This window comes from Spea bombifrons, chromosome 3 (genome assembly GCF_027358695.1).
Source record: "Spea bombifrons isolate aSpeBom1 chromosome 3, aSpeBom1.2.pri, whole genome shotgun sequence".
Classification (NCBI taxonomy): Eukaryota; Metazoa; Chordata; class Amphibia; order Anura; family Pelobatidae; genus Spea; species Spea bombifrons.
In genome coordinates, this window is record NC_071089.1 from 31,860,355 (window position 1) to 31,885,000 (window position 24,646).

Consider the following 24,646-nt stretch of genomic DNA (forward strand, 5'->3'; position numbering starts at 1 on the left):
TTATATTTCCCAAGTTTGCAATCTAACATAAGTGTTCATCAAACAGAGTATCTACTGAGATATCTTTTGGTTTAAAAAAAAAAAACTAAAATAAAAAATTAAATCATGGAATTGTTTCCAGGTGGTAATGCTTTACAATTTTGTTAGATGTTCATCAATAATATGGTTGGCAGCATCTCTGTAGAAAGAAACATTTAAAAGCAGTATAATAAATATATAATATCCAAATAAAAGGTCATGATCTCAAAAACAATAATAAGCCTTGCCATTAAATAAAGCATGGATTAAGAGAGAAATGATGGTACCATGTTTGTAAATTAAATAGACCACATTCCAGGGGGGCCTTACAATCTATACGATAAAGATCCGTGAAATCTTTTTCAAAGACTTTTTCTGTACTACAGGGACCTCCAAGTACCCGGGAAACAGACTACTTCAGCAATACTGCGGGAAACTGCAAAACTCTTTAGGGAACCGAGGCTACATTTTATGTTTGTGGTGTGAAAGCTTATTCAAATGCAATATAACAGCGCCTATAAAATCAGCCAGGCCCTTATGGGGATTGTCAAAACTTCTTGGGAGGCTGCCATACTCTGGCTTGAAAGAATACCAAAGCATTTTAAGCACAGTACGGTCTATCCCAAAAAGCCCCACCAAACATGAATGCATGATAAAGTATGTTTTTAATGCGTGCATAATAATGTTAAAATAAATTAAAGACTTAGTCTAACACACAAGTGAACTCCGGTTAACACTTGCACTCATGCTAACACACGCCGTCTAACACACATTTACTCATTCTAGCACACATTCATGTTAACACACACACACTTGCATATACACTCTTACATGCATACATACTCACTCCCTAACTTTTATCATCACTTTGTCCCTCCTTCCCTGCCTCCTTCCCTGCCCTTACTCCCTTAGTCTCTCTCACACTATGTCCCTGCCTTCCTCCTTTACACTCCCTCTCGCTCTCCCTTCCCCCCTTTACCTTCAATGACATTTTGAGTGGTCTGTGGGGCAATTGCATCCCCCAGGCCGGCCGGCCTCCACCCTCCCCTTACAAAGCAACACACCAAGGAGAGCGAGAGCTCTAATAATCTGTGTAGATTATACATAGAGGACACCGGAGATCGGCACTCTGTGTCCTAGAGTAAGATGCACACGAATTCTATGTGTCCTGGACAGAATGGCTGATGCTATCACCCTTGTCATATCCCATGCAACATGTTAAGTGCTGCATTAGTTGGTGTCGCTGTATAAAAAATAATTCTTTGTTCAATGGAGTTGTGGAATATTAGTTTTAAATCATCTTATCTTTCTAAGTAGATTTCCACCCTAAACTCAACATGGGATAAAAATGAGTAACAGTGGGCTTATTTTCCCCTGGCGGGGGCAACAATTCTTCACTTTCAGAGGTGGGAGTACAGTGGTGCCACATTATGTGCTGTAAGGAAATAAAATGTGGGCCTTTGGGTCGGGTACGATGGAGTGGGTATATTTTAGTGTGCGTTTAAGATGGAGTGTATATGTTATAGTGAGTTTGTGTACATGTGTGTGCGAATGTGTAAGTTAGTTAAGGGGGTTTCAAAGGGGCCAAGGGCTTACTCAGCTCCATGTGTCCCAAGGCCAGAAGGTACCAGCCCTCCCCAGGACTTGGTTCAAACCTTTCCTCCAAAAAAAAAAAAAATATATATATAGCGTTTCATCTTAACGTTTTTATTTTTGATTAGTAGATTCTTATTTTAGCGCAATTATTCCATTGAATTCATTATTGTTAACTTAATGGCAAATTTGATGTTTTTATAGCATCAGCTACTAATCTCTTCTTCCATACACTTTTAAAAAGCTATTACATCAAATATGCAAAACTGTTGTTAGCACTAAAGCAACAGCAGAATGGTCCAATACGCAGAAAGATTTCATCCATGTTAGCTTCCATTTGGTGAATGTGCTGAGCGTGCACAATAGTGATAAAACACAAAAAAACTGTGACCATGTATAAACCTTTCACAACAAACCAACAACATGCAGCCATGTCATATAAATTGTTGCATTTCATGTCATATAAATTGTTGCATTTCATGCTAACGTCACATCACAAGTAACAGCACTGCATCTGCAACAGAAGTTATAACGGTTGCTAATTCTACATCATTATGTCCAAAGCTCAGTGTGACGTAATGGGCATTATGGGGGTGGGACGCATACAGGCCTGCTTGTACTCCTCCCCCTAGAGTAATACTCTGATTGGTTGCCTTTCCCCAATAGCTTAACGTGATTTGTCACCCTTTCCCATAGCATAACATCGAGGAATGTAGGGAACGACTCTAATTGGTCATGGGAGCAGGTGCTCACGCACACACATTGGTCCCTCTATGTAATTCCTCATTGGTTGTCTTGTCTCAATTTCTCATTTGAATCATTATCTGCTTGTTTTATTGCCCTCCTTTAATCTGTACTGGATAAAAGGCTATGTTCCCCCGTTAACCATTTCTCAGCTGGTTGTCGGTGGGCTACAATGCCTCACAACCAGCTCAGGCTGCAGCCGTTTTCATCACAGTTTTAAGCGCTGGCCTTACCACGAGCCTCTACTACTTTTATAAATCGCTCCAAATGTGTCCTTGCAGTGCATTGGTATCTATGGAGTATTTTATGGTTTATTATAACTGTGTGTGCCAACAGTGCCATATCTTGTGACGCCTTATGATTAACATGTGAAAACCTGTACAAAAAATGTCTTAAAATCTCACTGACTGTAACCGTGAATTGTTTGCAAACAACGCAATAGCGCTTTGTGAGACTTTATTACGTAGCCCCTGACCGCATAGCCAAACCTGTCGAGTGCGCGCATGCGCACATCTTACTTATAATACGCGACCAAAGCGCGCACACGTTCCTGCAAAGTGCAGGCACGTCCCCCTAAGCGAGAACGCTGCTTCGGTCTCCTAGCAACCTGAAGAAGCGGCCGCAGAATACATACACAAAACTACACAACTGCACAAAGTAATGATAACCGCTGATCGGTTCTAAAGTGACACAGAGATTCGCAGAGCGCAGCCATGTCCTCAAAGCAAACCAAGAAGAAAGAATCTGGGCATCGGATGAGCTCTGCCATGGGGCAAACACCTCGAGAGTGAGTGGGGCGGAGGGCACTGGGTACAGTGGAGGGTTTGATGAGGTTAATGATGTCATGCTTGTACAAAGTGGTGGGATGTTAGAATAGGTGGCTTCAAATAATGAATATTTACTTTCTATTATCTATAGAATGATTACCTATAATAACCTATAACAATGATCCACCTTAAGTTACAGGGTACCAAACGCAGATCTGTGTTGCTATGGATATGAGATGACAGATGTGTGGTTCTTTAGGTTGAGTCAGGGCTGAGCAAATGTAGGTAAAATGCCCTAGTAAAAGTTTGTTTAAATATCAAGTCAAATGCCAGCGGTATAATATTACGAGCCACACCTGGCTATCCCTCATTGCCGCCTTGCCAAGCTTAGAAAATGACCAGCAACAGAGCCTCCAAAATCATGTTTGGAACACTTTGAAACATCACACATGGTGGCCCATCTTGCTTAACATTCATTTTGGCTTCACTATAATGGAACGAAGTCCAAAAATCGATCCAGTGACTCAAAAAGCTCATATCGTATATCTGTGGCCACTTTCGCCTCCTACCCCTAATGTAACACACAAGCACTCGCCTTCTAACTTCACTCTTGGATCAGTAGTGCTGCGGAGAGTATATACATTAAATCATTCTCATAATGATAATTATCAGCAACACTTAAATAGGGGTCGTGCCACCATAGAAACAAAAGCCAATAGATGAGCTCCCATGTCACTCAAGATACAACTGTTTAACCAACTTCTTGCTCTGGCATGTATCGCTCCTATGAAAATATATACCGTATTTTTTAAATAATTTCGTCATGAAAATATTTTCCAGATGATTAGATACGTTTAGATTTGTTTTCACTACCTTAAGACTTTTTCCGGTTTGAACAGATAAAACAAACAAGGTAGAGGGTGATAATGTATTATTTCCTTTAAAATATATTATTTAATATATATATATATATATATTAAATAATATAATATATTATTTTATTATTTTATGTATATATATATATATATATATATATATATTAAATAATATCATATATTATTTTTTATATATATATATATATATATATCAACCAACAGGTGACGCTTTTCAAAAACTCACGTTGACATTATGCATACTTTACGCATTTCCTTCTAGATTGTAAGCTTATATGAGCAGCCCCCCCTTACCTCTTGTTTTTATAAGTCCAAATTGTGATGCCCTGTTTACCCATTGTACAGCGCTGCCGAATATGATGGTGCTATATAAATCAATACATAATAATAGTACTTTTTATGGTCTTGTAAAATGTTTACATATGTAAAAGGCTTTTAATATTAGCAATGCCATCTTGCTGTTAGAATGTTTTAATTTGGCAGTAATTTGAAGTGTTGGTTGACAATATTGTTTGTAGCCTGCTATAGCTGGAGTTTAATCTAATTCAATATCCTGCTGTAATTTATAATGAAATGTCTGCGCACATGAATGTTCAGAAAATAGTAATAACATGTTGAATATAGGGTAAGAACCTGTAGCAATATCAATAGTCTTCTGGGTATAAAAAAATACCATAGAGCAAATAATATCATCCAAGCAATAATACTTCGGAAGCAGAAGCCCTTAAGACAGTAACAATATCTAAACATCATATTGTGGTTTAAGACGGTACGCTGTCAGATCTGTTATTTGCTTGCAGAAACCCTTCAATCAAGTATATCACATGTTACTCTATGTGGCTCATCGGTTATGTTACATAAACTGAGTATACATATTGATAATTGTTTAAAGAAATTATGTCTGTTTTAAGGTTCCGATACATATCAAATATACGGCTTAGCAGAGAGCCAATCACACTGGTTAGTGGGCAAGTTTAAAGGGAGATCACTGATCTCCATACCTGGGAACTCTCCAGGTTTCACCTGGGGTCTCCGGGTGAATCGCTGCCCCTCTGGATCAATGGTTTGCCACAGAGAAACTCCTGGTTACCCACTTCCCCTCCAAAAACGGGCAGCATTCCTGCCTGTGGGGCGGACCGCCAACTTTAGCATCAGATGGACCACCCACTGATGTCAGCAAGACTGCTTGCCTCTATTATGAAAATGGATCCACAGCCTGGATTTTCCCACGTATGCTGATCTCCCTAGTTGGCCTCGAAAACTATGAAGGACCGTGCTGTCACAGTCTACACAGTTAATTTCTGACTCTTAAAAAGCTACCTGTCCACGTCCATAGCTTCAAAAAGGCTGTGCCTGGGGCGCATGTAGTGCCTCCCACCCACTTTGCCCTACAAGCAACAAGGCAGCAGCAATAACTGCTGAAAAAAGGAGACTCTAAATTTGTCAGCTTTTGGCCGGGGGGCTTACATTATCAGCTTATTAGCCAAACAGCAAGTGCACCAATGATAGGTAGCTAAAATACATAAATAAATACTGTGTATATGTATGTATGTATGTCCTCTTCCCTGGCCTGACAATTCTTGCCACTGATGATGCTGGTCAAATCAATGGGAGTGCTTTATATGCACGTACAAGGGGGTCTGAACGCTGTTCTAGCACTGGAGCTGACTGGATGCACATTTGGTGCATGGAAAACAGCTGGGGGGCATTAAGTGGCATATGATGGATGGAGTGTGGGTTTAATATGAATTCATTTACACTGCACGTACAACGTCGATGTTAAAATGACTGTGGGGTGCTCATACATGAATATACCTATGCTGGCTTTGATTTGCCTCATTGCCTCAAGAGAGGAAACCCTAAGCTGATTTGATATGTTTATTACACAATATTTCTACCTTGCCGCCTACTTTGCATTTTGGGTTTTAAATCAGTGTTGCTCAATTGTATATTATATCAGCTCTCTGGTGTGTAGGAGGATACAGTGATCTTACATTTGCTGTTCTTCTGCCAGCAAAACAACTACCATGGAAAGTTGTGGGTTGTGTGTTGATTCAATGCGTTATTCCCGCCTTTTCCCACCCGGATCTCCCTGCCTGCTGAAAACAGCACCACAAAGCCATGCTTGTCTGACTAAACTTGCTAAAGCGGATCTTAAAAAGCCTCTATGGTTTGTGAGGGAAAACAAGGGTTCTTCAATGCAGCAGCAATGAGAGAGGCAGAGCCCAGATTATTTGGTGTACATTATGTAGTGATGCAAACTGATGTTATTAGCGCATGCGCCCCAGCAGTCCCGCTTTGCATGGGACAGGCCTGATTTTGCCACTCTATTCTGCTGTCCCACCAAGCTCTACCTCTGCCGTGCTTTTCGGGACAGAGGTAGACCTCTGTGGGACAGCTGGATTTTGGACCTAAATACCACGGTCCCGATTTCAATCTCTGGTGTCCCAGACACCGGGTAATGCATACTGCGCTTCAGCGTCCTTTTTGTTGGGGGTGAAAGTTAGGAGGTACAGTAGTATGAAAAAGGAAGTACAACCTCCTTTTATTATATGGTTTTACATATCAGGCCATAATAACTATCATCTGTTCCTTAGCAGGTCTAAAAATTAGGTAAATACAACCTCAGATGAACAGTACATGACATATTACACAGTGTCATGGTTTATTCAACAAAAATAAAGCCAAAATGGAGAAGCCACATGTGAAAAACTAAGTACACTTAGTGCTTCCATAGGAATCAAGATGCTAAGTAGCAGACAGTTGCTGCTAATCAAATGCTAATTGATCATCAGCAAGTGTGACCACCTCTAAAAAAGTTTAGCAGTTTGCTGGTATGGGGCATTCAGGTGTGTGTCAACACAATGCCAAGGAGGAAAGACACCAGCAATGATTTTAGGGAAGAAAGTTTAGTTGCTGCCCATCAATCTGGGGAGGGGTATAAGGCCAGTTCCAAACAATTTAAAGTGTATCATTCTACAGTTGTATAAATCATGACATGGTCTTATTTGTTGTGTGTTTTTGTTCATCTGAGGTTGTATTTGCCTAATATTTAGACCTGCTAAGCAACATTTTTATTACTTCCTGATATGTAAAACCATATTATTCAAAGAAGTTGTGCTTTTTCACACAGCTGTATTTCAGACTATATGCCAATTCTGTATAGTAAACATTGCCATGTGTTTGTTGGTGTGTGTGGATGTAGTAAAGTGTCCGTATCCATCTGGAGTGAACAGTGCACAATTAAAATAAAATGTAAATTGACAGATCCAGTTCAATTAAAGGTCAAAATCTCCTCTAACAATTTCAAAACCAGAGTGAAAATGTGTTTGCTGTGTGGCTGTTCCAAATAGCACTCGCCATTTCCAAATACAAAAAATATAACGCAAAAAATAAATTTTAAAATGATATTTCAAATAATTCCCTTAGGAGGTATGGGTAAATTAGTGTTACAATAAGAAGAAAAAATACATATAAAAAATCAAACAAAGGAAGCGATATAGCGCACAGAAGGGCAGATCAGTAACAGATCTATCTGTGTAGCCATACTCCTGATGGCCACACATACATAGATGCATACATACATTTACAAATACTTATACTCATTTTCACACCTGGGAACATTCTGGGTTTAACCCGGAGTCTCTGGTAATAGCCTTTCTTCTTCAGGACTCGAGATTCATCCTTTATCTGTACAGGGGAGTGCTGTGTGACCATGCCTACTTCATGTCCTTGGTCAGGTCCTATAGTCAGGTCTATGTCTTATGTCTATCCCATGCCTGTTTAAATTCTCTCACAGTATGCTATCAGTCAACTGTTGCATTATCCATTTAACTATTTTGAAATTCAAACCCAAAGACTTCAATGTATTTATAAGTCTTCTATTGGGGACAGTGTCGAATGCCTTACTAAAATCTAGATAGGCTATATCAAGAGCTCCTCCTTGGTCTTTTATGTTAGTTACCCAGCCAAAACATTTAATTAAATTAGTTTCTTCCTGTAGTAAGCCCATGCTGTTTGTGACCATGCAAACCATTTACTTCCAGATATTTATCAATCCTATCCTTTAGCAAGATTTACATGAATTTGCTACTGGCGTAAGGCTTACTGGTCTGTAGTTAGCTGAGTCTTCCTTACTACTTTTTTGTGAAGTGGTACTACAGTTGCCAACTACTCCTGCCGTTAGGTACTGGTTAAATGGGTCTGCTACCTGTTTTGCCTTGACACGTCAAAGCTATTTTAATAATTTTGGGTGTACCCATCAGGTCTCATAGATTTGTCTGCTTTTACTGTAGAGAGTTCAAGTAGAACTTCTTGTTCTGTAAACACCCCTGTTTTACATGTCACCCTATTTCCCTTTGCTATCAAGGGTCCCGGAGGTGGGATCCTGGTAGACTGCCCAGAACTGTTGTGATGCGGTCCAGGGGGCGGAGCTTGTATTGAGCACCGGATTTAAAAACCCCGGAAATGCTGTATTCAATACCCTGTTGTGGTCTTCGTTGCCTGAGTGTTTCTCCGAAGTTCGTTACCAAGTTTTTGACCCTTTGCCTGCCTGACTACTCTTTGCCTAGCGATTTTGTACCTTTGCCTGTATCTCCTGGTTTCCAGTTTTGGCTTGTCTGACTACTCGCTCTGTTACCGACTTCGCTCGTCTTCGCTCGTCTGTTCCTGGTTCCTGGTGTCGTGATTCCTGCACCTTGCATTTCAACTGGGCCCTTTATCTATCCGCCTCCTCACTGTTGGAATCATCCAAGCCCCAGCTCCCTGTCACTAGGGGTCTCCCTTGGTGGTGGGCTTCTGAGCAGAAGAACTTCTGTGGTGAGTGCCTTGGTGTTCGTGGTCGTGACAAGCAGGACATCCCATAAATAGTCCCATCTCTCCTGGACTCCATCTAAAGATGCCCAGACCATCAAAGACTCACCTACCAGTCTGTCCATTTTAGGAACATCCATGTTTCTAAAATCAAAAACCCAGCTGTTTGGTTTTCCAGTTTACATCATGGAGATTAAAGACTCCCATAATGATAACATCACCTTTCATTGATATCTTTGTCATTTCTTCAAGTAGCAGATGGTCAAGCTCCTCTGCATGTCCGGGGGCTAAATATCACACCAATGCTGAAAACCATCTTGTTACAAAGTTCTAAAGCATTTGGAATATTGAAGTGTAAAATGGAACATCTGAGGAAAGAGAAAGATCCAGTTATTTTTTATTGTTAAAATAAATTGAAAGCCTAAATATTTTTTAATATGCTTCTGTAATTATAGGTTATAGGTATTAGTATTATAAGGCTTTCATAACACCGCACTATATGATCTGATATGATAAAATTTTAAATAACGTTACAAATTCCCCTTTCACTTAATTCTGCCCTTCAAGTACAGTATGTCTGAAGTTCTTGCCAATTTAATATGTATCTCAACGGGGTTGCCATCTCAAGAAAGTAGATAAACACAAAGGTGTTTGTGGAAGCCAAATTAACAGACTGTAGTACAGTTGGTCGCCTTCAAATTCCTCTGCAACAGATGGAAGAACAAAGCGTTCAGAATCTGCCCCAATTTAATAATGGAATTAATCAAAGCCTCAGGGTGGGAAACAATACTCTACACGAGTACTAAGTACCTATGTCCTGTTCGTGCTTCTTTTAAGTGTTTTTCAGGTATGACAACAAAAGAAAATTGCACATTTTCAGCTAAAGAACAGTAAGCAAATGCATGGGAATCTTCTAAATGTCATGATTAATTGGTGCTGGATGCTTTTTTGGCAGTAATCACAGTTTCAGGGGCTTGTCATGTGCTTTTGTAAAAAATGAAGATGCTCAACAGAAAATACATTCAGTAAAGAAATTAAAGGGACACTCCAGCCATCATATGCACTTTAATGTGTACCAAAGCTATGTTCTCTTTAAATTATTGCTTGCGCCTTCTTAGAAATGCATGCTGGGATTCCAAAGAAACCATCTAATGCGTTTGCCTCTTTCCCTGCCCCAGCTCCTAGGCTTACACACACATGCTATACTGGCGATGGTTCCAAATTACAATTAGTGATGCACCAAAATATCGGTGGCCGAAACATATCAGCCGAAAATGGCATTATCAGCAAAATGCCAGGGGCGGGCTGGGCAGGGGGGCAATTGCTGTTTACCTGTGCATTGCTCGCATACCCAGGGTAAGGTAACCAGAGCTCACTTTGCATGGAGACGTGACTAGATGAAGGGTGGCCTAGCCTCACATAGTCTTAGTATTCTGGTAGTAGGAGGGGAAGTGGGCAGGTAGTGACCATGTCCAAACACCACTCCCTGTCCAGAGAGTAAGGAAAGTGATTGGAGACCCAAGGAAATTGTGCATCACCCAATGATGCCACAAGACATCACCAGATAGTTCCCGCTCTGCTGTGATCAGGAACGCAGGACTACAAAGCATTGATAAATGTGTGATAGAGAGATCACAGTGAGAAAAGTTTATCCCCCTTCAGAATATTGGAAAGTGATACCCCAGCCTCTAAAAATAAATATTTAAAGGGACATCAGTTATGTAGTTATGGCATCAGGGGCTTACTCTGAGGGACCTCTAATCATTCTGCACTAATAAACAGGAATAGTCATGTTTGCAACAGGGTCAAAAGCCCCCAAACCTCCATAGTATGTAAACAGCCCATTCTAAGTCATGTAATGAGAGAATCCTAGACGAAGGAGAAGGACCGCCTCAAAGCGAAAGGATGGTTTTAGGATTGAAACCTGGATAAGTCCTGGGAAAGTGGCTAATCGCTGGACATAGCAGAGCCCTAGAACACATGTGGAGTGCGCATGTGAAGAGACAATGTTCAGCATGGGTGGGGTAGAAAATTGATGTGATGTACAGTTTGCTTAACCACTGGTATGGGGCACTGATGTCCCTCAGGCCATGTCCAGCGGCCCCAGTAAATACATCACTGCCTACAGCTCACACTTTATATAGTACTAGGGGAGATGTGCCACACTGACTTTTAACATTAGACAGTAGAACATTTACTCTAATAAATTAAGAAATTAGAAAAAAATCTAGAGAGTTTGCGGATATACAGGGAACTTTGGAGATGTTTTTAATATGGATCATTTGACAGCTTGATAATCCTGACTCCAGTTTCTCCCATTGCAATAAACATAGAAACATTAAATGTTATTCCAAGTGTAGATTAGCCGTACCGTGCCAGAGATCATGCTGGGTCCTTATTGTTGTAACACAGTCTTGTTATTTTTAGCATGGCATCGCTGGTTGCCAGTTCATTGGCTGCATCCGTTGAACTAAAGAAAGGAAAGTTTCCAATATGGCCAGAATGGAATGAAGCAGACATCAATTCTGAGAAATGGGATGTTGGAAAGGCTGTGAAAGAGAAAGAAAAGGCTGGAAAAGGCCCAGCTCTGGTAAGTTTGATCAACAATTTTTAATTTCAGAATTTTACAGGACATTTGTTCTCACAACTGAGAAATGTTGCAGCCCAATGCTGCTTCACAGAAATTGCATTTTTTAATACATTTTATTGGGCCAATATAACAAATATTTAACGTTAGACAAGCTCTTGGAGCCTGAGAGGTCTCTTCAGATGATTCCAGCTTTTGCATTTTTCTATGTTGGTTCAATGAAACATATCAGCTAAAGATTCCATTTTCTTTTGGGCTAGTATGGATATATATATATATATATATATATATATATATATATATGTCTATAGTATATTTACCTTTACATCACCCAAGACCCCTCCCCATACATAGTTGGCACAATAAAAGGTGTTGCGTGCCTTTAAGAAATAGAGCCCCTCGATATATCATAAAGGCGTGCAGTGCCTTTAAATGAAGTCTATGGAGGTTGTGCAGAGCCGGAACAGCTTCCATAGCATAAATAGGCTGGTTGGGAAGGTCAAAGATCTTCCTTTTAACCAGCCCACTGTGAGCCAGTGCATTGGAGGCTACATCACTGCAAAGGGTTGAGGTTTCAACTGCTTCTTCACTAGGAATCACAAAGGTCCAGACATTGGCAAGGGACCATCTTTTATAATGTAAAGTTTCACCGGCAAACTCTTTTGACCACCACAGTAAATCAATTTTATAGTGAAAACCATATAGATGTCATCAATCTCATGGAACTTGAATTCAGGGGTGATTCAAAAGTGATGAGTACAGCTTAAAACTGCTTTTAAAAGCTGGAAAAAAATAAAACCTTTTTATTATTATTGTTGAATACCCACACTCTTCCCAGAAATACATTTTTAATCATGTCAAATTATGTCACATTCATATAGGCTCAGAGATTTCCATTAGAATGGAAAAATAAAAACACTTTTTAAAACACCCACTTGATTAACTGATATGGATACCACCCATATAAAAATATTATAATGTCACTGTAAATATTATAGCATATTCCATATACATAGCAATATGCTATAACTAATGCTTGCTTACTAAAATTTTGCCTTCTTAATTTTACAGCACTTTTTTGATGATCCTGAAGGAAAGATCGAACTACCAGCCCAACTAAAAGTCCATTGTTGGAAGCGTCCACATGAATTTATAACAAACATGGTGAGAACAGAGTTTTTTTCTTTTTATAGGCATAATAAATCCAAGAAATATGTTCTCTTGTGTGTTTGCCACAGTAATCACTTGACTAAGTATATATATAGTCAATATATATATATAAATTGTGACTGAACGTCCTTTAAAGCAAAAAGAGTTTGTCAGAGATCTTTAAGAACCACTTTTAGGTTGAAATAAAAGCCAAAAGCCAGCTAAAATTGAACTATTTATTTTCTTCAAAACAGCAGTAAAACCAATATACGATATAAACTAAATAAATCCTTGCTCCTCTGAGCACTAACTAAACACAGGTTTTTCTCTCTAGGTTGAAGTGGCTTCCCAACTAAACTAAACGGCCATTCAGCCGCAGAGTGAGGTGGCTGATGCATGACCGCCAGGGCCATCTTTAATGCGGGGCAAAAGCCTGCATCAACCACGATCGCAGGGGTCACAACTGCGACCGGGCCTGCTACTTAAGGGCACTCCCACTGCTTACCTGTGTGTTGTTCGCACACACTTTGCGAGCAACGTCTCTTGTTCTCCCCAGAGGAAGCAGGAACCCAACGGAGTCATTGAATTTACATCATATCATTTGTGAATGAGTAAATTAATGAATATGTGGGTGATAGCATGGATGTGTAAGTGGGGGGAAAGCATGGCACAGGGAGGCTGTTTGAGGCTAGGATGCCACAGGCAAGCTGTTTGGGGGCAAAGGTGGCAAGTCTAATGCTTCCAATCTGGGTCCTGGGCAAATCCTGTGGATGCAACCAGGCTGTCAGGGCTGACATGATACTAAAGGAGGGGGCGCATTAATTCACAAGGGGGTGGTGGCTGGGGACATCACATAAATCAATACTAAAGGGGGACTGGGTGGTGGGATAAATATACAATGTAGCTGGGGCAATACACAAGGGTGTTGAGGCATTAGGGCTAAAAGCATTTTATCACAAGGGGGGCAGCTGGAGTCTATACATAAATCAATACTAAAATGAGGGACAGGCTGAAGGCATAAATACACATAGTGCTGGAAAATACTTTTTTTTTAGCTTCTTTTAGCTTAGCCTGTCAGGATGTGGGTGTCAGTGTGGCAGAGCCTGTCCTGGTGTGTGTGTTTGGGTGTTGGTGTGGCAGAGCCTGTCCTGATTTGTGTGTGTCTGGGTGTTGATGTAACAGAGCATGTCCTGGTGTGTGTGGGTTTGGGTGTCTGTGTGGCAGAGCCTGCCCTGTTGTGTGTGTTTGGTCAAGCTGTGCTTTTTTAAACCCTCCTAAATAGACCTGGTGAGTTGTAGTTAGAGTCGCCTGTAAATCCTTGTCTGGATTTTATAAGGCTGTTGGAGCACCAGTCCACTCTGCTCTTTTGGAAACTCAACCCCAGGGACCCATCACACTTATATTTTATTTATTTATTGTGATTATCTTTCCCTGGGTCTCCAAATTTACGTGTAAGGGCAAATCAAGCCAAAGTAGGCTGTATATACCACCCAGCCACTACTGTACTAGCCTTTCTGTCACAATATATATATATATGTATAGTGTAAAGATGTAACCAACTCTTGTTTGTTTGCCAAATATTCTGATTCCATCAAAAATCATTTGAGGAATATAGCCTGGTACACCATTCTCCACCTCAGGAAACTAATGTGAGGTCTAAAATGACTTTACTGAGGGAGTGGTGGAAGAAGACAAATGCAGGCAAATTCAGTAAGGGAAATTTACAATTGGATAGGCATATGGCTATACTGAATCTAAGTCATCTTTACATCAGACTAGATGGGCCTAATGGATCTGCCGTCAAACTCTTGTGTTCAATGTTACTTCCCAAACAAATTGTCTATAGCACATACTATCTGAAATTGCTCTTAGCAGGACAATGCTTTAATGCATAGTATGATGTGTAATGTCTAATTGTATCATCTAAGGAGCAAAAACTGCATCATGTAGGTTTTGACATCATGGTCCGTTGGGGATTATGATTAACAATTTTGATGAAAGAAATGCTGTTTTCCTGCTGGTTGCTCCTCACCAGAATTGCTTTTTAATCATAGCACCCAGTGTTTCTAAGCTTGACCCGTAGAGGCTTCGAATGCAATTTAAATTGATAGATCCTTGTAAATGAAGGGGGAATTTGCATTAAAGGCCTTGACTTTGTCTTTGTTCAAACTGAAACTAAAAACTGTAACATGAAATAAAAATAATGAAAAAAGCTAATGATGGATTCAGACTATGTTTGGTCTCTGATGGAAAAATTACCCTTTAATAGGCTTCATCATGTCTTTTTTGCTTTATGAAGCCAAGCAGAATGATTAAGTAGACCTTGGAACCAGAACTTGTAATGCAAGGAAGGCATTGCATCCTTAAGGCTCACATTTTGTCGCTGGCTTGCAATGGTAGGTAGCAGGCTGTTTGTAATGGAGCAGCAAAGCTACAAGAAAGAGGAGAAATATGAATTCATATAATATTCAAAATATGAATCACAAAACTTGCTTGCAAATCTGGCATAGTGGTATTCCTATCTTGGACAGTACAACCATGCGGATATGGTAGTAAAAGTGAGAGTAGGAAGGCCAGAACCATGGGACTATTTCTTATTAAAAACCGATTCATATTAAAAGGATGTTTTTTAGTTTAGTTAATGAAAGGGGGGCATGAGATGAACAGTGGTAGCATGGGACTGGTGCTTTATTTAAAAAATAATAATAATAATAATATAGAATATAGTAGTATAGTGCATACAATTAGCAGTAATAAAATTATTAGTTGTAATAAAAACCTCAGACATTGTATTTCATTATATCATTTCAGTCTCCTGTGGTTGTGAAAGATGAAAATTCATGCGACTTGTTTACGGCAAACGAACACCTAGCCGGGAGTGAGGTAGGTATTTATTTTTTTTAAAAAAACCTGTGCTTATTGATGATAATATATTTTTTTAATGTATTATTATTACATTGTTTTTTTTGTTGTTTTTTTTAGCTTATGAGATGGATAATAAGTGAAATAAGCGCTGTCTGGAAAATACATAACGCCAATTCCATAATGTCGGATCTGTCTGTTCTTGCGTGGAAGCCTTGGGAACACATTTATTCTCTTTGCAAGGCTGTAAAGGGGCATATGCCTCTTTATAACAGCTATGGAAAATATGTTGTTAAGCTTTATTGGATGGTAAGTGATGCGCATATCTGGGACTTTGCCAAGCTGTCTGACCTGTGCGGGGGCTAGCTGTGTACAGAGTGTGGCTAGCCCCTGTTCCATAACCTTGGGAACAAAGTTAAAGTCATTACTAGAAGTTACACAAAGTAGTTTTAATCATATATATTGCAGATACTGTATATAAATACCCCAAAGTCTCCTTGTTTTTTTTAAATAAACCCAAATTTCATGCATTAAATAACATTAGAAATATGGTGTAGATGTTGGTAACGTTGTAAAAGACTAAATTATTATTAGAAAAAGCTTTTTGCAATTATGTGAGGACAGCTAGAACGCCTTGTTTTCCAATAGCTCAGGATTTCTAATGCCTGAAAACAAATGTTGTCATAGTAGCACTGTTAAAAAAATGGAAAACACAGTATCTGCTTTTTAAGTAAATTCATGCACAATGTGAACACCATAATTTTATCCATCCAAAGTCAGCAGAACTACATTATCTAAAAACAAGCACAATATAAAGTGGTTATGCATACATTGCAGATCTGGACAATGCCTAAGGTTAGAAGCTGCATAGCCGCAAAAGGACAAAATAAGGACATTGTGGGAAACAGGGCCTTAAAGCATTCCCAGGGTCACAAGTGGCCTCAGGGTCATAATATATATAATAATAATATATATATATATATATATACACACTTATGTGTTACAAGTGGCTGCCTTAGATTTAAAGAAATAGGTGGTGCAACTACAGTTTTTCCAAGATGTGGGAGACATTACCCTTTTTCCAGTTTTTTGGATTTAAAAGGTACTATGTACAGAGGGGAAAAGTGTCCAATGTGCATGTAAAAAGAAGATATCTTAATCGATGAATTATATAAAACGTAAACTGCTGGAACAATAAGAACGGTCTTACCCTTACCATTATGTACTACCGTATTGGCTCGAATATAGGCCGCACTTTTTTCCCCTACTTTAAGTCTTTAAAGTGGGGGTGCGGCCTATATTCGGGGTCTAGCGCCGGGCAGGCAGCGGGGTTAGGATACAGATCCCCCGCAGCGGTGCAGGGGACCTGCATCCTACTCCCCGATATGCTCAGACAGCCTCCCCTGCCAGCACTTCCCACGGGGGGGGGTGCCGGCACGGGAGGTTGTCTAAGCGCATCGTGCGTATCGTCCGCACGATGCGTTTTACCTCTGCCCACCCCTGACTTACCGGAGCAGACTCCCGGGTGTCTTGATACGCGTATGCAACTTCCGGTACCGGCACCGGAAGTTGCATACGCGTATTGCGTAGATGTCCCCCGTCGGCCCCGCAAGACACCCGGGAGTCTGCTCCGGTAAGTCGAGGAGGACAGTGGCAGCATATCTCGGGGGGGGGGGAGGAGGACAGTGGTAGCATATCTCGGGGAGGGAGGACAGTGGCAGCATATCTCGGGGGGGGGACAGAGTGGCAGCATGTTTTTTTTGGTGCTTTTTTAAAGAAAAAAACTTTTTCTTTAAAAAAGCACCAAACTTTTAGGGTGCGGCCTATATACGGGGGCGGCCTATATACGAGCCAATACGGTATATTAAATAAAGTAAATTTAAGACAGGTGTATACCACTGTATGCTGTGTAATTAGTTTCCCAATATATCCAGTGTAATTGTAAAAAAGACAAATCACAAATACTTTATTATAGTGTTTGTCATAAAGCAACAACCATCCATTGAACAAAATGCTTTATACAGTTTAAAACCTGAAGAAATCAAAAGCGCCCTCCAACAAACTAAAAACAAGGAGTGAATATTGAAAATATTTCAAATAGACATCCCATCAAGCGCTTTAGAATTGGCATCTGGCTGTGCAGTTGAAAAAAATCCTCCTTAACCATTTATTTAAATCTCCCAAATCGTGCAATGACCAGTTGTAAGTTCTTCCTTGTGATATACCTGCCAGTACAATGCTAAAACACAGGTAGCGTATGACATCATACTCCATTACGCTTTTTGCCCAATGGGAAACTTACAAAGTCCATCTCAATATATGATTGGTCCATCAAATTATCCATCAAAAGTTGTAATAATGAATAACACAGTACAAATCACTATACAAAGTGTCTAGAAACACCTAATGTTGTAAAATGATACATCACTTGACACGGAGCCATATTGGTGCAGGCAGAGGAGTGGGCATTCTGCTTAGCATCTTTGGCAGGTAAGCCTTTACATTTTTTCCAATCTGTTCACAGATAAAGAAAGCATGTTAAAATGCACATTCTTCTTTGGTGGGGCTGTACGAGGCTTTAAACTGCCCCATGTTTATTATTAACCCTGCTAATGCCACGTAAAGCTGTGATGATTCCCGATTTATTCTGTGGTGCATCTGCCGAATCCCAGTCACTATATTTACAGGCCTGTTTATTCGGGAGCGTTTTATTTAATTACATATTATGCAGATGTTTTATAAAGGACAAATTAAAGCCTTAGTGCAATTGTTTAGAATGAATGGTATGTTTCCATGTGATGATATTTATATGCACACACAAGCCAAGCCAACACATATCAAAGATGCAGTATATCGGATACCAAATTAGCATAGAATGTCAGTACTTGTCACACAAACTTTTTGTGTACGGTTCCTAAGCTGCAATCTTAGTGACTTCTCCTCACTTAAGCCTTCAATAATTTCTCCCGGCCCACAGCAGTAACACAATAGGGTTGCATGTGTAGGAGAAATGGATATCTTGCTCTGAATCACTCTTTCTATTCTTGGATGGGGATTTCATTTATATTTCATTTTTTTTGTTGTTTTTGTTTAATTCCTAGGGGTGCTGGCGCAAGATTGTTGTTGATGACACTTTACCGTTCAACGAAGACGATAAGTTGTTACTTCCAGCCACAACCTGTGAAGCGGAATTATGGCCCATGCTATTGTCAAAAGCTATCATTAAACTTGCAAGTGTCGAGTATGTTGAATTGGCTTCCTCTTGTTTTTTTCCTGTTGATCGCAGCTTTATCTTCTTGTAACAAATGATTAGGCAGTTGAATGTCCTGATACTTATGGAATGTATTGGTTTACGAATATTTGATCTAAGAAATGATAGACAGCCATCAAAGTGGTTGGGGTGTCTGGGATGTCAGCTATGGTTGTTACATATAATATATAGCTCTGATGACAAGAGTCCCTCTGATGTGCCTAAGGCACAAGATGGAAAGACAGTGTTGACAGTGACAAATAACTTGTTTACCTTGGAAGCTCCCCTTGGCTCGACCCTGGGGAGCAAACTCCGGCACCCAGGGCCAAAGCGCCTTTTAAAGCAGAGTATGGAGAATGTAAATGGGCCCGGTGGAGAGATCAGAGATGTAAGAAGCCCATTGAACAGCGGCACACCAGGGGGCCTGGTCACCCAAGAGGGGGATTTTTTCCACTGTTTTATGGTGGGCGGACCACCACCCCCTGGACCTGCTGCCCTAGGCCAGTGTACATTACCTTGACAACATGTAAAATGAATAATAAGAACAGATTTTGTGTACGTAATATATTTTACATTGAGGCATTGTTTTTAGGTTACATCCATATAAAACTTGTAATTGCAGCATGGGTTTATCATTTTAGCATTGAGGAAAATTAGATAAATGAAAATACTGATGGAGGAGGAAGGGGTTGCTAGCTTTTTTTCCGGCATTAACTTGACTGTCCTGCAGTTGAGTGTGCATTTTTGCGAGTTGTCAAGAGTGAATTTGTGACTTGGACATTCTCTGCCAACTTGCATGCACTTGCTGGTTAGTGAATAGACATGCTTGTTTATGTTTTGTTAATAACATGCAATTTTTGTTACATAGTACCAATGGATTTGCAAAAAGAGAATTGGGAGAATTCACTGTGTTGCATTCACTGACCGGATGGTTACCAGAAGTTATACCAATTGAGTAAGTATAAAACAGTCTTGACTAATATACAGAAATCTGTAAGTTATTACCCGTGAATGGTAATGGTAAATGATAGAAAGAAAAGATTGTGCTTTCTAATAGAGTGTGACTGTAAACAGTAAATAATCATACCTGGAAACATCAGAAGGTAGGCTACCCAGAGCCCGCCCTCTTCTTCTCAGAAGGGTAGCATACTAGCCACAAATAGTATTACATTGGGTTGGGAGTAGAAGGAGAATTGGACAAGGAGTAGGCATTAGAGCCCTGCCCGGGACTGCTTTTTTAATCCCGCTGATTTTTTGTCCAATCCTGCCCGCTCCCGCAATGTGTGTGTTCCACTCCCGCCCGCTCCCACCACATTTGTGGTCATCCTGCCCGCTCCTGCCACAAATGTAGCCAGTCACGCCCACCTCCTTACCTGAACTGCAGATTTCCCGTGCAGTCCCGCAGGGCTGCCTTCGAGTTGCTCCCTCACAGCGAACAAGGCGGAGTCACGGAAAGTGACATCACATCACGTGACTCCGCTCTGTTCCTGGGCGGAGCAAGAGAAGAGACACTGTGAGGGAGCAGCACAAAGGTAGCCTTGCGGGACTACGTGGGACTACGCGGGATTACCGGGACCCGCAGGTCCGAGTGTCCCTAAGAGCCAGCAAAGCAGCTCTTTACCAGGAGCTTTTGGGTCCAACCCTGAATGTTTCTAGGTATGTCAGTACACTGACCCAAACATTGGCAGCCAGTCAAGAGATGCTATTAATTTTATCCACAAAGGGAGTCAACATTTTCAGCCAAAGTAAATAAATTCCCCTGTAAAATATATACAATATCCCTGCCTGTTCAATTAAATACAATTCTAAATTTGGATCTGCATAATTATGACTCTCTATTGTTACACCTCCTCTTTTGTTGACGACAAGGAAAAGGACTTTAGAACAGAAAAGTCATTAGCTATGCTTATTTAATCGCAATTTGCCACTGAATTCCAATTTACTGCCCCAAACTATTCCTTAGACCACACGTTTGCCAAAAAAATGACATATTGAAATGCAAACCCCCCCGCAAACTATAGTTTTGCTAAATCAGTTCAATGAAAGCTGTTTGTGACATTTCCTCTTTTAATTATGTTACTATAAGCACACTTCATATTTGTGAATTATTATTTTTCATTTTGGTGCAGTAGACCTTTTTTCATAATACCTTGCGCATAAATTTGACATATTATTTAAAATCATAATTTAGTGATCCTCAATGGGAGATTATCTCTCCAACGTCCCTAGAATTATAGCATCTTGCTAATCGCTCCAGGGTATGTACAGATTCTATTTGTCAGGACTGTCAGTGATTTATCTTGGTAGTGTGTACCTCCAGACCTTGGGGCTTTCACAAGGCAGTTTTTATGGGAAAACTTTTAGTAATCTCAGATGAATTGGTGGAAGCAGAATAGAAAGATAAAAAAGTAGCATTTAAATGTAAGAGAAATATCTTTTTTACACATAAGATTCCTTTGAAAAATAAAAATGTACCTAATTACAATTAGTGGCACTGATTTGGTACTTATTCCTACACGAATATCACATCTTGTGCTTTTAAACATGAGATATAAATCTCATTGGATAAAACTGTCAAAGTGATTTTAGAAGAATCATTATTTAAATGAAAGAACTATTAAATCATTTGCTAAAAGGTAGCATGGTCTCTCTATGGAGAAACTTAAATTTTCATTGCATGTGAACTAAATATATTTACTCTGTTTAAGAAGAGCAGACATTTCGAAATAAATGCTTTACCGGCCTGCACAACGTTTATAGCTGTCTGGGCCATAATTTCTCTGGGGCAACTGCCACGTACCTAACACAAGATGGTGGGTGCGCATAATACGTCTGACAGCAATCCCCTGCGCCCCTTGGGCTTCTTTCTGCCTCTGGAAGCATTTGTGGTGTCTTCTTGGGACAGTACCTCAGACCCTGCCCCAGCAGATAAAAACCCTAGTCATGACTCGGTTATGTAGCTTGTAAGATCATGGACCATGAGGTGCAACCATGACACAGGGTTGGATTCTACAAGAGACAGACTAGGTATCTGTCTGGAGCAACACTGTTTAATGGTACTTTGAGAGATGGAGGTAACCTAAATGGTAACTCCCCCCCCCACCTATTTTTGACAATGCTTTACAACATATATGCCTACAGTTAGTTTATATTACAAAGGGTATCATTACAAGCATTATAAATATGACCATGCATCAGTGAAGAGCATTAGTTAGGCATCATTTAGAATACACACTTTTGGCCACCATTTCATAAGACAGATGTCATTGAATTGGAAGAAATACAAAGAAAAACCACAAAGCTACTAAGGGGAGGGGAGGATTTAGCTATGATCAGTGTTTATCTAAATTGGATTTATGTCACAATGTACTAATATTTTGGAGGTCCAGGTGAGGCCCTTGTGGCAGAAGCTATCAACCCATCTACAGAACGAGTAACACCAGGCCACTAAGATTAGAGTAGACATGTTTTGCAAAGAAGGACCTTCTTCACAGCAAATGATGTAAACAGTGCTGGACTGGGAATGGTCCCATATATTTTACTGCTTGGTTGAGCTCTTGTGTCCACACACCACATCCCTTATACATACTTATCTAAGTCAGACTATTTCCCATCCAAGTTGTTCCTTAATGATAACAGAATACCACATTATTGTTTAAATCCCAGGAACCAAAAGTGTTAAAAGGCCCAAATAAGTACCCGGAGAACAGACCGCCCCAGCCCCCGACTTCACAAGCAACACGTCCCACAGTGCCACCTTTGCCCCCAAACAGCTTGTCTGTGCCACCTTTGCCCCCGGTCCGGCCAACCCACCAGGGAATCTTCCAGTTCTGGCTGTAACCCTGGAATAAACTGTATCGCTTGTTGGCAAGGAAGGGCATTCAGGAGTACACATTATAATATAACAGTTGTTGATCCAGGCATAATTCTGACTGCCGACGGCGGAGTCATTACAGATTTTTTGTCTTTTTGTAAAAATCTACCTGTCCTTCTTCTGGATCAATGCATTTAGCTATATTTAGGGAAGGTTGAACTTGAAGGACTTATGTCCTTTTTAACCTCAACAACTCTGTAACCATGTACAAAGACCTTATATTTTTGTAGGGAGGGATAGTAAAAACTTTTGCCTAGGAGCACATTGGATATGATTTTTTTTAATTTAAAGTTCATCTATTTTTGTCATATATGTTCATTACAGTAAACACCAAATATTCACAGAATAACATAAGCTAAAATGACATTGAATAGAAATGTATATGCTATCAACATAGAAAGATGGAAAAATGGTAGGGAAATACAGGGTCACATATTGCCAGCACAGCATGTATGGTCATAGCTGTATTGGGTAACAGAACTATTTTTGTGAGATCATAGGAAGGAATGACATACAGAACTTATCTTAAACAAACAAAACAGGTTTTTTTTTTGTAACCTAACTCGTGAGATGGAGTTTTGCACGAAATTAAAAAAAAATAAAAATAGGACGAGAAATGTTGCATTAACAGTTAATTACAGTTAAATTGCCAGGGGGTCAGGCACGGCTACCAGTTTATCAAAATAATAAGTACAAGTGTTCTGTTTTTTAGCCAAGGAGGCCATATTTTACATGGGATATGAATTTGACACCTTATTTGTATTGTTAATAATAACTAGCTGACTCCTTCTACTAATTTATTTAGATATTTCCTGATATATTGTAGCATGTATATAATATTTTAATATGAAATAATTGTTTTCTCTATGCATGTTTATTTTTTTTCAGAAAAAGTTATCTGAATCAAGTGTGGGAGCTCTTAAAAGGAATAGTTCCAGAGTTTAAACTGCCAAGCGAGGAAAATCAAAAAAGTCCCATAGCACAAGAAAAAACAAAAGAAAGCAAGCAGACTGAAGCTAAAGCTGACGTACAAGTACCAGTTATTATTAAACCACCTGAGAAAACTAGCAAAGGTTAGTAGATTACCAAATACATGTCCTCTGGGTACACTTTGTTTTGTTATTTGTTTCAGTGGATGTAAACTGTGCTATTTATTCTTAGAAAGCCATTAATTTGTGTGATTCATGGTTATTGATTTACATTGTATCTTCATTTGTTTTCAGATAGGAATAAGAAGGAAAAAAAAACACAAGCCTCGAGCCTAGTAGCTACTTAACTCACTTAAATCAGCTCAGTGTAGTTTTTAAATAGTAAAGTCACCTAAAATATCACATGACTGAAAACAATGGCTGCGGGAGGGAGTGTCAGGACCCTGGTAAGCACGTCGGGTAGGAGCCCAGTAGCAGGGGATACAAGGGGTTCTGTTTGCACCCCACGATGCATGACGGTAAGTGATGTGGTACGGACAGGCGAAATAACACACAGCGCAACAGAATACGAGGAAAGGTACTGTATTGATATAGGATATCACCAGCAAATAAAGGCAGTAGTCTCTAGGCAGGATGCCCACTGGCAGGGCTGACGGGTACGGAGGCCCACTGGGTGGGCTGACGGCAGGAAGCCCACTGGCAGGGCTGACGGGTACGGAGGCCCACTGGGTGGGCTGACGGCAGGAAGCCCACTGGCAGGGCTGACGGGTACGGAGGCCCACTGGGTGGGCTGACAGCAGGAAGCCCACTGGCAGGGCAGGCGGTTAGCTCAGGTACAGGCAGGTAGTTCAGGTACAAGACACGGGTAGCTCACGGTACAGGGCCAAAGCAGAGCGGTCCATGCACTTCAATGCAAAGGCCCTGACTACAGGGCAGGGCAGGTTAATAAAGGCAGGTTCCACTCAGGTGAGCAGACCCAGCTGACCTGGTAATCTGATCCTGAGCACTGCAGAGAGAGGGAGAGGGTGGCCACTAGTGGTAGCAGCCGGACATAACGGCAAAAATAATCATACATGGTCCGGGCTAGCAGGGTGGAATCCTGACAGGGAGGTGGTATGTGTATGTGTGAGCATGGATGTGTAATTGTGTGTGTGTGTGTGAGCAAGGA

At 40.3% G+C, this 24,646-nt stretch overlaps 1 protein-coding gene across 1 annotated transcript in view; it reads left to right on the top strand.

Moving 5' to 3' along the window:
* Positions 1–2,934: 2,934 nt before the first annotated feature.
* The window catches only part of ADGB (androglobin), an 83,416-nt gene continuing 61,704 nt past the window's right edge, over positions 2,935–24,646 (top strand). The window contains exons 1-8 of the mRNA XM_053460257.1: positions 2,935–3,142; positions 11,255–11,417; positions 12,486–12,578; positions 15,375–15,446; positions 15,546–15,734; positions 18,527–18,666; positions 19,544–19,630; positions 23,438–23,622. Coding sequence (XP_053316232.1) covers positions 3,069–3,142; positions 11,255–11,417; positions 12,486–12,578; positions 15,375–15,446; positions 15,546–15,734; positions 18,527–18,666; positions 19,544–19,630; positions 23,438–23,622 — 1,003 coding nt within the window. The 5' untranslated portion in view covers positions 2,935–3,068. The remainder of the gene's footprint in view (positions 3,143–11,254; positions 11,418–12,485; positions 12,579–15,374; positions 15,447–15,545; positions 15,735–18,526; positions 18,667–19,543; positions 19,631–23,437; positions 23,623–24,646) is intronic.